General features: G+C 47.2%; 1 protein-coding gene across 1 annotated transcript in view; it reads right to left on the bottom strand.

Annotated features, from left to right (window-relative positions):
- BDH2 (3-hydroxybutyrate dehydrogenase 2) overlaps positions 1 to 14638 on the bottom strand; it is a 155468-nt gene that overhangs the window by 20649 nt on the left and 120181 nt on the right. Inside the window, exon 8 of the mRNA XM_078676723.1 lies at positions 1344 to 1402. Coding sequence (XP_078532849.1) covers positions 1344 to 1402 — 59 coding nt within the window. The remainder of the gene's footprint in view (positions 1 to 1343; positions 1403 to 14638) is intronic.

The raw sequence follows: 14638 nt of genomic DNA, 5'->3' as shown, positions 1-14638 counted from the left end.
TTCTCAGCATCTTCTAACATCTCTTTGCTGCCTTTTTCTGAAAGCGACATGTGTCTGGACCCATCGCAATTTGGCAGGTGTCTTCTCATTTATTAAGGATATATGACTTAAAATGTGACTTCAAATCTTTAAAAATGCAAAGCTCAGGGATTCTGAAGGATTCTGGGAGATTTATTTTGAAAATCAAACACCGCTTCCCCAACCTATTCCACATAGCTAGATTTAATTTCCTTGTAAGGGAAACCTGCATTGAGTCTGCTAAAATAAATCCCTCTTCTTTTGTTGCTTTATTTACTACTTGTCTGTTGAGTGACTGGCTCCCATTGTAGCTTTTGGCAGTTTTTTTTAACCTGGATACACATTCTTGTCCCTATTTAGCCATCTCATCTTTATATCTTTAAGTTAGTTCTTTCTTTTCATCTCTTAAAAATGAAGTTTGACAGTAGTTGCTGGGATTAGGCATTCAGTTTGTGCGAAAGGTCTAGCTTCTGGTGCTCCTGCCACCCAACCTGTGTATGTCATCTGTGCCATTTCGTCCTCTTATTTGTGCTTACTGGAGCATTTTCAGGTCGCTCACCCGAACCAGCATAGATCCCTTTATTTTGATGTCCATGCCTGCTAAAACCAAATGCCTTAACCTTGACCTTCATTGGTGCGACTGGAGTATCAGGGAGTCACCTGAAGATCCATTGTATAGCTATGGGACAGTCTGTCTTAGAATTTTATTCATTCATTAATCTGGAAACATCGGTTTTGAAGAAATAGAGGCCTAGCTTTTAAACCCCGTTTGACGTGTTGCATTTCCACATAATAGAGCTTAAAAATATTTGCATTTATTTCATTAGGGCTATTATTTTTATTTGTAACCATCTCAGTGATGTACGCATTAGAGAGGTAACTTCTTTCAAAGCTACTTCAACAGTGCCAGAAAATGATTAGTCAGTGGACACTTCTTATGATGTCACTTGCTGTGATACTACATCTTATGCAAATTAGAGGGGCCTCGCATGTTCCTATCCTGCCCGGGGCCCCACGAATCCTAGGACCGGCCCTGCGCCTACCGACGCGCAAGGGTACTGCTACGCAAATATTTCCGGATCCAGTCTGACGCCTGGGGATATTCTAAGGTAAGGAATCTATCACTAACGTGTCTCTTTCAGATATAATTAAATAAATAAGTGCCAAGGCCATCGTCAGGAGGACACTGCAGCTTGAATCGCCCATTGGAACTGCAAGTGGAGCCAATGACAGAACCAACACAACTACTAACCATCATACCCTACAAGTGTGACAATTCAGACTATTCCAAAATGCTTAATAAGAATGAAACACATTATGCTTACCTGGTCTGGATCGGGCCGGGCTTGGATCCTTTCCCGTAAAGATGGAGTATCAACAGTTCCTAAGAAAAGTTTGAAAAGTGCACTTTATTGCAGAGCTAAGGGGGTATTACATTGATATGCTCTTGACAAAGAAGTAGTTACTGTCAATTTTGCATGACTGAGTATTTTATTATAGGACCTATTGTACAAAGGAATTTTCAGTGACTGCAGATTTAACAACCACAGGCTTAGCCAATAGGTCTGGCCTTCGAAAGCTAGTATAATGGTTAATTTATGAATTTTCTTATTGCAAATATAAAAATAAAAAACATGCTGCCACCTGCACTCTGCCACCTTTTGCTTGCAAGGTAAATTTTACATTTAAACAGCATTCACTGATGTAGCTGTTTTACTAGTGAATGCTTCACATGTCATATATTCTAATCAATAGGCCTTTTAATAGCACCACACATTTTGTTGTATTATGTCTGGCCTTTGAGACCGCTTTCTCTGTCTCACTAGACTGCTTAAAATAAATTATATATAAATCTATACATAGAGGTTGTTTTGGTCAATGGGCTTCATGCATTGGTCTCTTAAATTGTCATTCACATTTTGCTTCTGCCCACCACTGCATACAACATGGTGCAGTGTCATCCCTCTTTACCCATTGGCTCCTTTCACTTTGAGTGACTGCGCAAACTCTTATGCACATTGTTCACATAAAACAAAAGAGTGTTCTTTATTCTACAGTTCCAAAGCTGATTCAAAGTGTGCATTTTTATTTTTTTTATTTTTCTGAGAAACTTTAAATATCGGCTTATTTGTTTGCAAGCAATAATATTTAAAATTTACATTAGAAAGTGTTGATGCAACATTATAACATTGTACCTGTCTGCAGTTTGAATGCTTGGTTAGGTAGCGATGTTTTCTTCTCTCCTTCACAAATATTAATATTAAAATACCTGCTGGAGCTGAAAGGCCTGTCACTTGCTGAACAGCCACATCGTTAATACTTTAAATGTAAATTTTATTTTGGAAACATAATGTTATGTTATGTTATTTGTATTTGTAGAGCGCCTGGTTACACTGACCCAGTGTGTCCCCACGCTAGGTAACAACCATAGTACCCAAAAGCAACATCTAGAATAGCCAGATGACATATTAGATTAAACCACAGGAAACAAATAGGTCTTCAGACCTTTCCGAAAGGTGGATTCAGATTCCTCAAGCCAGAGATTCTGAGGAAGGGTATTCCACAACTGGGCCGCCACATACCAAAACGAGCGGCCACCCATCCTTGATCTCCTAATCTTAGGGACATGCACCATTACTCTCCCACTTGATCTAAGCAATCTGGTAGGTGCATAGGGAGTAAGAAGGTCGTGCAAATACACAGGACCCTTCTTCTGTAAAATCCGGTGGCTTACACACATGGCCTTAAACTTTACTCTCTCTCTAATGGGAAGCCAGTGCAAGGAGGCAAGTGTTTCTTTGCAGATGTTCTCTTTGGTAACATAAGAACAAGTCTTGCAGCTGCATTCTGGATACACTGCAATCAGTTGCACCCAAATACAGGAGATTGCAGTAATTCAGGCGCGAAGTCACCAGGGCATGCACCATGATCTTTCTAGATGCAATGGGAAGGGTATCCAGGGTTTCCCAAAGACCTGGCGCCTGTCACCTGTCTGGTGGGGTGATCAAAAGACAGCTTATTGTCCCCCCATACACCAAGGTTCTTTGCTTGTTCACACGGTGTAGGGGTAGGGCCCAACGTTTGAGGCCACCATGCTGATGACCAAACTGACAGAGCCATCCCTATTACCAGTACCTCGGTCTTAGTACCATTAAGCTTCAGACAATTACTTGCTATCCACTCAGCCAGTTCTTTCAGGCAAGACATGAAGTTAAAGGCAGCATCGGACCAAGCCTGAGTCAGGGAGACCACCAGCTGGGTGTCATCAGCATAGGACAGGGCATTAATCCCAAACTTATCTGCAATTTTTGCCAGGGGGGCGACAAAGATTGAACAAGGTCGAACTCAGGGTTGAGCCCTGAGGCACCCCCTACATCAGCTTCATGTTCCTGGATTAGTGGACCCCTTGCATAACTTGAAAGCTACGCTCGGTCAGAAAAGATTCCATTCAGAGCTCTATCAATAACACCACCTCTCTTTAAAGTCTGCAACAAGGTATGGTGGGCGACAGTGTCAAACGCGGCACTTAGATCTAACAAAATAAGTGCCGCTGTTTGTCCGTCGTTCACGTGCTTCCGAATGATCTCGGTGGAATACAGTAGTGCCGACTCAGTGGAATGGAGGGCGCGAAAGCCAGACTGAGAGGGGTGGAGGAGGTTGCTGTTACAAATGTGCGCTGTAAGCTGTATGTTCACAATCTTCTCTGCTACCTTAGCAAAATAGGGAAGCAGGGAGATGGGTCGCAAGTTGTCTAATTGCTCCGCGTTAATATGGGGCTTCTTTTGAAAAGGAAGCACCACTGCCTCCTTCCATCTGTTAGGAACCACTCCTAAGCTAAAAGACATGCCGATGAGATGTCTAATAAAGGGCTCTAGTATGTCTAAACTCCCTCTAAGCACCCTGCGGGTCCCTGGATCCCTTGGTGACCCTGATTTGATAGTACTCGCTATCTGTTTAAGGGTGTCCGGAACAGGCACAGAAAATACATGGAGATATTGTAGTATTGGAACGTCCACTTGTTCCCCCTCCCCTCCCATGCTTACACGAGCAGAGTCGGAGAAAGAGCAGTAGATCTGTTCTACCTTCGCCGCGAAGTACTCTGCAATCCGATTGCAGGATTTCTCAGACCCCACAACGGGTGGAGCAATAGATGTCAAGGAGGAAATTTCTTTAAAAACCTTAAAAAGTTCTTTAGTAGAGTTTTCACATGTTTGAATTCTCTCCTTGAAATAGGCTGACTTCGCCTTCCTAATGAGCGAATGGAATGACTTAATACAGCTTTTATATTCCTCTTCGACGAGGACGGAGAAATCTTTCCTCCATCGTCTTTCAAGACGCTTGCACCCTGTTTTGGCAGTCCTAAGTTCTTCCACAAACCAGGGAGCAGATTTGAGTTTTTTAGTGGACACTTTACTAGACATGGGTGCAGGACAATCAAGGGCGTCAGTAATGCGCCTCCCTAAGGCTTCGCACGCCTGGTTTACCTCTAAACCAGAGGGTGTCCATCTCTCAGAAGGGCCTGATTAAAAGCCCCCTGAGAGAAGCCAACCCACTTCCTGCTTTTCCGACCAGTTTTAACTTTCTCCTTTGCTTTGGGAGCCGGAAGCTGTATTGTAAACGGTATCCAAAAGTGATCCGACCACAGCACCGGACACGGGGACTCAACCACCAGAGCATCCCAGTTGGCAAAGATGGGATCAAGTAAATGTCCCTGCTTATGTGTAGGGCATTCCGACTTTAGTAATAATTGAAGTGTTGCTAATTCCTGACGCAACTCTTGTGCCCGAGGCCGACTGCATCATCAAGGTGCAAATTCAAGTCTCCTAGCACCAGTAGCTTGTCATACCTCAATGCCGGTTTCACCAGATAGTCAATTAAACTAAATGAGAACCTGGTATGGGGCCCCGGAGGTCGGTAGACCAGTAGACCTTTAATAACGTAGTTGGTGGCCGTTCTAAGCATAAATAGTATTGCTTCACTGTCCTCGATAGCAACTGGCTCGAGGGAGCATTGGATAGAGTGTTTATAAATAATAGCGATGCCCCCTCCTCTACCCGATAGTCCGTCCAATCTTATAATCCCATATCCCTCAGGAAGGGCCTCCAATATATCTGATACAGATTCCATATCTAACCATGTCTCAGTGACAAATAGGAAATCTATTTGTCCTTCCATCAGTTGGTCATGTATCTCAATTTTATGCTTCCTCATAGACCTACAATTAATTAGAGATAGAGCGAGCCGAGAACCTCTTTTCCCGTTCTCCGTAAACACTTTTGCTTCAAACGAACAGTTTTCGCATTGCCAACAGTTGCTATCTAAAGTTATGCTATGCTTACACTTAGCTTTTATAATTGGACAGAGTGCGCGGAGTGTCTGGGCGCTATATTGGATGGCAGGCTCAAAACCAGCAGGCGTTCTGGCCCCTAGCCCCGGTCGGCCGCGGACGGGCGCAGACGGCTGCCACATTTATTTTTATTGAATATTTGGATGTTATTGAAACTAAAAACAAACAAAAAAAAATAATTGACCCAGTTTGCGGAGGCCAGACATACTGGTTTTGTCAACATTTTTTATTATTTGTGAAGGCGATAATAATAAATCGCCAACTAACCAAGCACTCAAAGCGAAGGGTGCAAACATGTCACAAACTCTATTTAACACCAACATTATGGAGATAGAAAATACATCACCATTTAACTGAGTACCCCAAATCCAGGCAAAATAAATAGATGATATTTACAATTAATATAAACATAAATAAAATAAAACATGAACTGCAGCTGAAAAGTAAACTATTTTTAGGCCGATGTGAACAAAGTGCACATTCTTTGCACAGTCACTCAAAGTGAAGGGAGCCAATGGGTGAAGTGGGACATACTGACCCACACTGTATGTTCCAGTGGGTCCAGAGACCAAAAGCCCCTCTCTGTATACTTTTTTGGAACAGTCTGGTGAAAAAGATGAAGCTTTCTCAAAGGCCAGACCTAATACTACATGGCACTGGCATTAGCGCCTAGACGCCCTCGGGCATTCGTGCGCTTTACAAATGTATAAATCAGATCAAATCATATAGACAACATATTCTATGGCTGGGAATTGCAAAAGCTCTTGCTTTGGAACATTCAGGGACCCTGTTCTTCTCTAACTTTTTGCACTGGTTAATGCTTTGTAAATCTACACATGCAACAGCATGAAATCTACAGTGAATCTCATGCTTACAAAATCTAACTTTGTCCCGTTCCGATGATTTAAAGAAGTTACCAAAATCAAATGGATGGATATAGTCTTGTATGTGACAGTCTGTTACCATTCCTGTTGACTACTACCAGGAAAACAGCTTATTCTCTCATTCCTTAGATTATTTAGGCACCTAAGCCACAACTAAGTGCACAAAATGCACCATGTAGAGGCACAAATGATACTTCTGTATTCACAGAAATAGGATCTACGCAAAAGGAAATGATCCCAAACAGTACCTGCATAGTCTTTTTGTCGTCCTTTATAAATGTCTGAGGCCCTCCTTCCTCAGTTTGTGCTCTGCATTTCTTTCTGCAGTGTGTGCCATCATCCCTAGTTCTCATCACCTACCTTCTGCATTCTGTGGCATCTTTGTTCGCTGCTCTGTGGCCCACCTTCCCCACCCTCAGCCTCTGTCCTCCTCAGATAGGTGTTCCTCCTTGACAGGGCTGAACTTTCCTCCGGACTCGTTATGAATCCCTTATAATACTAAAATCTACCTAATACTCTTTTTTACAGCTCATGAAGGTGTAAACTAACAGCCTCTCTACAACAAGATACTACCATTCTACAGCCGAATTGAACCTCGAATGCACCAGTTCTGCAACAGACCGTTTTATATACACAAACTAACTCTGCTATTTTATTTTAATTTAGAGATTATTCATAGGCAACAATTTACTCTAGGAAGAAATTCTAATGTTATCGTTACATTTGAATTTAACCGCTAAGTAGATCAACAGTTAACCCTGACTGTTTATTTGTATTGTATTCTATACTCCACATCACATGCTTAAGATTGACAGAGGTGTAGTAGTGGCTAAACCACAAACCTTCCAAAAAAGGCCCATCTTCACAGGGCCGGACTGGTCATTTATTTCACTGGACATTACCCGTGGGGGCTGGAGCCACCGGAGGCCAGTTTTTGAATGGCGAAGGCTACTGCCACTCTCTCCAGCTCTTTGGCTCTTTATGGCAGCAGGATCAGCAGAGAGAGAGAGAGAGCAAGAAAAAAACAGAGGAAGATTGGAAAGGAAGAGATATGAACGAGAGACAGGAAGATAATGCGGTATGTTTGAACATTCAGCCAAGGCTGCTTTTGTCTCCCAGTCCTGCTCTGCCCCCGCCATACTCATTTAGCCCTAACTTCCACCCCCAATATCACTTGTAAAAGGTGTAAATAAGATGTAAATGAGAGATTAAGTATGTGGGAGAGTATGCTTATGTTTTAATCTGTTAACAGACAGGATGGGAGCTGGGTAAAATTCAGGATGTATAATCAATATACGCAATAATGTCCGTTATTTCTGATTTGATTATCTTGCCCTCATTACTCATGTGTTTATTGTTACCTATATTTGGAAAAAATGCACAAAAAAAATATTTGGAAAAAATGCAAAAAAATATATTTAAAAGCAAACAAAAATGATATGCCCAGTGTATGGCAATATAAGAGTACATTTTATACTAGAATTTAATGTTAAACATTTTTGCTGTAAATGCAATGTGTGCATGCTCTTCAATGTAGAGGTAAATCAATACACTACATTATATATGGTGCTATTTGATGTGCATGCAGGGGTGGTAGCTAAGTACAGGAAAGAGCCCCTTTTTGACATGGTCACCCCCACTTTTTGCCTGGTATTTGATGCAATTTTGACTGAAGTGCACTGGATTCCTGCTAAACAGGTCTCCAGTGCCAGTGCTCTTTCCGTAACATAAAGTAACTGGGCAAGTATTCCCCAATAGGCAAAACCTTTAGCACCCCTATAGGTCCCTAGTAAATAACCCTGGTACCTAGGGAATGGGTACTAAAGAGAGTCCCTAACGGCTGCAGCATGTATTGTGCCACCCTGTCAATCAATCAATCCATCAGAACATTTGTAAAGCACAATACTCACCCGTCGGGGTTTCAAGGCGTTGGGGGAAGGGAGGGATACTGCTACTGCTCGAATATACAGTTCTTGAAGATTAGCAGGTCCTGGGTCTGCCGTAGGAGAATGGGGAGGGTGTTCCAGGTCTTGGCAACGAGGTGGGAGAACGATCTGCCGCCAGAGGTCGCTCTTTGGAAGCGGGGGACAGTGGCGAGGGCGTGGTGGGCGGAGCAGAGCTGGCGGTTGGGGCTGTAGAAGGTGAGTCGTCTGTTGAGGTATGCTGGTCCGGTGTTGTGGAGTGCCTTGTGTGCGTGGGTGAGGAGCTTGAAGGCGATCCCCTTGTTGACGGGGAGCCAGTGCAGGTCTCTCAGGTCGGGTGTGATGTGGCTGCGGCAAGGGATGTCGAGATCAGGCGTGCAGAGGCATTCTGAATGCGTTGTAGTTGTTTCAGGAGTTTGGCCGAGGGTCCCGCGTAGAGGGTGTTTCCGTAGTCCAGCCTGCTGCTGACGAGTGCCTGGGTGACCGTTCTTCTGGTTTCGGTGGGGATCCACCTGTAGATCTTGCGGAGCATGCGGAATGTGTTGAAGCATGAGGACGAGGCGGCGTTGACCTGCTTTGTCATGGAGAGAATAGAGTTGAGGATGAACCGCAGGTTGCGTGCGTGGTCGGTGGGTGTTGGTGCTGTTCCCAATGCGGTCGGCCACCAGGAGTCGTCCCAGGCCGAGGGGGTGGAGTCGAGGACGAGGACTTCTGTCTTGTCCGAGTTCAGCTTCAGACGGCTGTTCTTCATCCACTCGGCGACGGCTTTCATTCCTTCGTGGAGGTTGGTTTTGGTGGTGAGGCGGTCCTTGGTGAGGGATAAGATCAGCTGGGTGTCGTGGGCGTAGGAGATGATGTTGAGGTCATGTAGTCTGGCGACGTGGGCGAGTGGTGCCATGTAGATGTTGAACAGTGTCGGGCTGAGGGATGAGCCCTGGGCTACGCCGCAGATGATCTCGGTGGCTTCGGAGCGGAAAGGGGGAGGTGGACGCTCTGGGTCTGCCGGAGAGGAAGGAGGTGGTCCAGTCCAGAGCCTTGTCTCGGATCTGGGCGCCATGGAGGCGTGTGTGTAGGGTGCAGTGGCAGACAGTGTCGAAGGTGGCCGACAGGTCCAGGAGGATGAGGGCCGCGGCTTCGCTGCTGTCCAGCAGGGCCCTGATGTCGTTGGTGGCGGCGATGAGGGCAGTTTCGGTGCTGTGGTTGCTGCAGAACCCGGACTGGGACTGGTCCGGGATGTTGTTCTCCTCGAGGTAGCGGGTCAGTTGTCAGTTGACAGTTTTCTCGATAACCTTCGCCGGGAGCAAGGAGATGGGCCGGAAGTTTTTTGAGTAAGGCATTGATCTCGGCGTGCTTCCAGCTCTCCGGGAAGGTTGCTGTCTCGAAGGAGATGTTGATGGCTTTTTGGAGATGGGGTGCGATGGTGGTACTGGCTTTGTTGAAGATGTGGTGTGGGCATGGGTCTGACGGAGATCCGGAGTGGATGGTGTTTATGATTTTGATGTTGTCGTCGTCGCTTATGTTGGTGCAGGAGAGCAGAGGATCGGTGCATATGGTGGCCGTGGGGATGGAGGTCTCAGTGGCTGTCGGGGGGCGGTCGTGACGTTGAAGCTGTCGTGGATGTCTGCGATCTTGCAATGGAAGAAGGTGGCAAGGGAGTTGCACAGGTCTTGCGAATGAGGGATGTCGTTGGTGTTGGAGCTGGGGTTGGAGAGTTCCTTCACGATGTTGAAGAGCTCTTTGCTGTTGTGTTTCTTGTCGTCTAGGCGGTCTTTGAAGGAGGTCCTTTTGGCGGATCTGATGAGGTGATGGTGTCTGCGGTGGCGTTCTTGTGGGCTGCGTAGTTGTCCAGTGTCGGTTCACTGTGCCATTTCTTCTCTAGTTTTCTGCAAGTTTGCTTGGAGGTCTGGAGGTCCTCGTTGAACCAGTTGGCTTTCTTGCTGGTGTGTCTGTTGGAGGGTTTCTTGATCTGGGCGAGGGTGTTGGCGCAGTCATCGATCCACTGTCTGAGGTTGCGGGCGGTGGGGTCGGCGGGTGGGCTCCGGGCGAGGGTGGTGGCTAGCTGGTCTTCGGTGACTTTTCTCCAGCAGCGGCGAGGAATCTGTTGGGTGCGGTGATGCGTGGTGGGTTTCCGGAAGGTGAAGTGGATGCAGCGATGGTCGGTCCAATGGAGTTCGGTGGTGTGGCTGAAGGAGACATGGGCGCTTGCGGAGAAGATGGGGTCAAGCGAGTGGCCGGCAGAGTGAGTGGGTGTTGTGACGAGCTGTCTGAGTCCGAGGTTGGAGACGTTGTCGCTCAAGGTGGTGGAGTTGGTGTCGTTGTTGTTCTCGAGGTGGAAGTTCAGATACCCGAGGAGTATGTAGTCTGTGGAGGCGAGGGTGTGCATGCTGACGAAGTCGGCGATGGAGTCGCTGAATTGTGGCCGGGGTCCGCGGGGTTTGTAGACGAGGGTTCCTCTGAGGGTGGTGTTGGGATCGGTGTGGATCTGGAACTGCAGGTGTTCGGCGGTGCTGAGGGTGTCGTCGGTGTTGGTCGAGACTCTGAGGGTGTTCTTGTGGACGATGGCAATTCCTCCTCCTGTTCCGTTGGTGCGGTCCCTGCGGGTGATCTTGTAGCCGTCCGAGAGGGCTATGGCAATGTCGGGTGCCAAGGAGGGGTTCATCCAGGTCTCAGTCTCCATCAGGAAGGCGACGTCTGGGGAGGTGGAGTCGAGTAGGTCCTAGAGTACAACGGCGTGTTTGCGGGCGGAGCGGATGTTGAGAAGGATGCAACTGAGGTGGTTGCGTTCTTTCACGGTGGGTCGGATGCTGGTGAATTTGCAGTTCCGGCAGGAGAAGGGTTCTTGTGTGCGCTTCGGGGCGGCCAGGAAGCAGGTGTGTAAACATCTGGTGATAAGTGCGTGGAGGGTGCTGGCATCGTAGCGGTGTCGGGCGTCGTGGCGTTCGCGGGGGCCAGGGGTCCTGGCGCTGGGCACGGTCCAGGCTCAGACGGGCGCAGATGGGCTTGCCTTAGGCATGCCAGCAGCGCGCCCACTGAGCGCGGCCGCCATATAAGGGGAGGTGGGAGGGAGGAGCAGCTGGGAGGCGGGAACGGGGAGGCGAACGGGCGAGCAGGTGGGCGGAGCCGCGGAGACGCAGCGGCGGGAAGAAACTGGCGAAGCAGGGATACAGAAGGCAATACAGGGGGTACAGTGAAAAAGGGGAACGAGGGTACAATACAATATATTTACAGGCAAAACAAGACAAAGCAGTGAGCAGAAGGAGCGGTACCTTACTACCGGACTACAGAGGTAAAGGGGCCTCAAACCTGCGGCAGCAGCCGTGACAGGCAACGGGGGCACACGGACGCACTGGTGGAGCTGTGCGGCGTGGGGGGAGCAACCTGCCTGAAGACAGGGTCAAGGGATCCTAAGGGACCCACCACCCAACTTATGCAGACTGTCACTGCAGTCTGTGTGAAATGGCACAGGCAAAAGAGAAAAAACCCTGTGTGCCATGCTCACCAACACTGCATGCAATATATGCACGTCACACCTACAGCAGGCCTTATAGCCGTAAGGCAGGGTGCATAATACTACACGTAAGGACATATCTGTATGAGGAGATATGCCCCTGTGCTGTCTAGTTCAATTGCTAGGTAGTACAAGTGAACAGGGAAGCCATCTTAAGAATATATGTACTGGGCACTGGTCATTATGAGTTACTCAACCTATGGTGTTTGTTATCAAACAGCTTGTCTTAATAAATCCATACTGATACCAGTAGTGGATTTATTGAGATATGCACCCAGAAGGCACCTTAGAGGAGCCCCCCGAAAACCTACCAGCCTCTCAGTGTGCTGGCTGAACAGTATTGTCAAGCCTGCCACCGCAGAAATGTTTATGAGCTCCTGCAGGTGAGAGCCATTGCTCTCCGAGGCCAGATACAATGCCTGCTCTGGAGGAAGGTGCACACACCTCCTTCAGCAGGATGTCTAGTGAATCTAACTACCATTGCCAGGGACTTCCAAGCCCCTACCGCCTTTGATATGCAATTCTGATTACACCCAGACCTGGGAGATGCCTCCCCCTGCCCTGAGGCCCATTTGGCACCAGGACAGTTGGGAAATTTGCCATTAGTTATATAGAGGGTGTAGTGACCCCCAAGGTAAGTAGCCCATTGGCTACTGACCTTCACTCCCCTTAACACTCCTAAATGGAGCTTAGATTCGTTTGACTGAAGAAAGAAGAGGACAAAGAAGAGCCGAAGAAGCAAAAACTGCGGACTGCTTGTGAACTTTGGCGCTAAACCTGGCCTGCCTACCTCCTCCTGTCTCGACAATTGCGACAACCCCGACTCATCCTGCAGCTCTGCATCCTTCAAATGCCTTTGAGGGCGTCCAGCACTTTTCCAAGCTGTCAGCATCTCCCCTGAAGTGGAACCTACAGGCACCAACAGCAACGTTCAGTTAACCATTCTGCAGTTCGCCAGGTCCTCTGAAGCAGCAACTACCTAGGAAGAGGTCACCATGCTCCAGGAGGTCAGATCTGTCTCCCTGCCAAGTGAGAAGATGCCAGGAGCAACCGGAGCCCTCCTGCACCAATACTGCAGGTACTAGACCCCTTGCAACAACCAAATCTTGTTTGAGTCCAATCCAGACTCAAACACAGCAGAGACCATGCAGCCGACGAGGAAGGTCAGCATCGCAGAGGCCAGCACAGAGAGTGGCCCAGTTGCCCTGATTTGACCCCCTTTGCAGGTCTAACTGAGAACCATGGGGCCATTGACGCACGGGCATCAGACGACCAAAACCATATGCACCAAAACTATCGGACCTGGATCCAAGATAATCAATGGTGCTACCCTGCTCCCAGGACCCCCATGAACTGAGTCCCTCGTTGGACGCTTCAGGACTTGTCCCCAAGTTCCCCTCTACAGCCTGTTTCTAGGTGGCCCCTCTCTACGCCTATGGTGTAGCACCCAAGGCTTCCAACCTGTCCCGACTGTTAATCCATGCTCGCACCTCTGCACCCTGACACTCCTTGGCAGGTAAACTCGCACTGCTGGTGGTACTTTGGACCTTGGCCCCCTAGCACCTACATCACTGGTCTTCAAACTTCTTAATTCCACCCCCCCCCCCACCTTGGCAAAAAAATAAATCATTGCGAGCCCCCCTCTGAATTTTTCACAATTATTCTGTTAAACTGCCAATGTTTAAATGTGTCTAGACTTATTTAAACATTGCAGTTAAGTTCTGTACCGTTTCAGAAATGCAATCAAATACATGATTGCCAAACATACTATTCTGGCAAAGTAGGCCTTACTAAGGATACAAGTATCCATATAGTGATTATTAGAAATTGAGGTGGGGGTTTGAAGTACATTTGGTGTCCCTTCCCTTTTAACTCCTTCCCCCAACCTAGATATAAATGACAAAAGATTGTGATGGCCCATTACTGCTGCTCATTCATTCACCACCAAACCCCCCCCACCCTGTTTTTTCTTGAGCGTGTATTTCATTTTATTGGCTTACGTGTGTTTAAAAAAAGCATTAACCACTACCACAAAAGAGAGCATTTGGGATTATTAATTTAAGGCCTGTAAACCAATAAGGGTCGTCTGGACTTTCTACAAAATCCACCTCATTTTGGTATACTACATAAAAAGCCAGCTTCCTACACTACGGATAAGGTGCATGTTAACTTTTGAATGTTATGTTTTTTTGACATTTTGAGCATCGGCCGCTATTACACCCCAATCAGTATTAACTTCCTTTTACTTTTAATCTTTTCAGGGTATTTCACTCATTTTTTTTATATATAGCTTTACGTTTCACCTAATGTTTGAGGCAAATGCCATTCAGAATAGGCCTGGTTAGTTATTGCAAACGCAGTGATGGGCTATGTCTTGACCCTCCTTCCACTTTATGGATAGACTAGGATAGCTACCAGCTGGGCAGACGCCCTATGCACAGTTGTATAAATGGCACAAGGGCAGGGTGTTCTTTTGCTACATTTAATCGACGAAGTGTGGGTTGTATTTTTTTTAACACTTTTCCTCCTCAAAGTAATGTTTGATGTCTGGTGGTGCGAGTGGTCTTGGGAGTCTGGCCAAAGCTCACAGAACATTAGAAGCTGGCCTTGGTGCAGGGCTTTGGGAACGGAGTTAGGGTCACACAGCGTTGGGCATTGGAGAGAGGGTACTAGCCTTTGATGAATGGCATTTTGGTACTGGGTTTTGTGTACTGGTGTTGTGTCTCATGCCTTCGGGGACTGGACTACTGTTGAGTGTCAGTTTTTATGACTAGCATCTGTGAAAAGGACTGGGGACTGGACTTATGGACTATTCTTGGATAACAGCCATGTGAAGTATGGCCCAGTAGTGCTGGGCCTGGATTGATAGTTTTGGGGACCAGTCATGTGCCACAGACCGGTGGGAAATGGGCCTTAGCGATGGTATCTGCTATGTGACCATGCCTCTTCCAGACCCCTA

Source organism: Lissotriton helveticus, chromosome 2_1, assembly GCF_964261635.1.
Source record: "Lissotriton helveticus chromosome 2_1, aLisHel1.1, whole genome shotgun sequence".
Taxonomy (NCBI): Eukaryota; Metazoa; Chordata; class Amphibia; order Caudata; family Salamandridae; genus Lissotriton; species Lissotriton helveticus.
The sequence above is the reverse complement of the archived record's forward strand: the minus strand, read 5'-3'. Positions and strand labels throughout refer to the sequence as shown.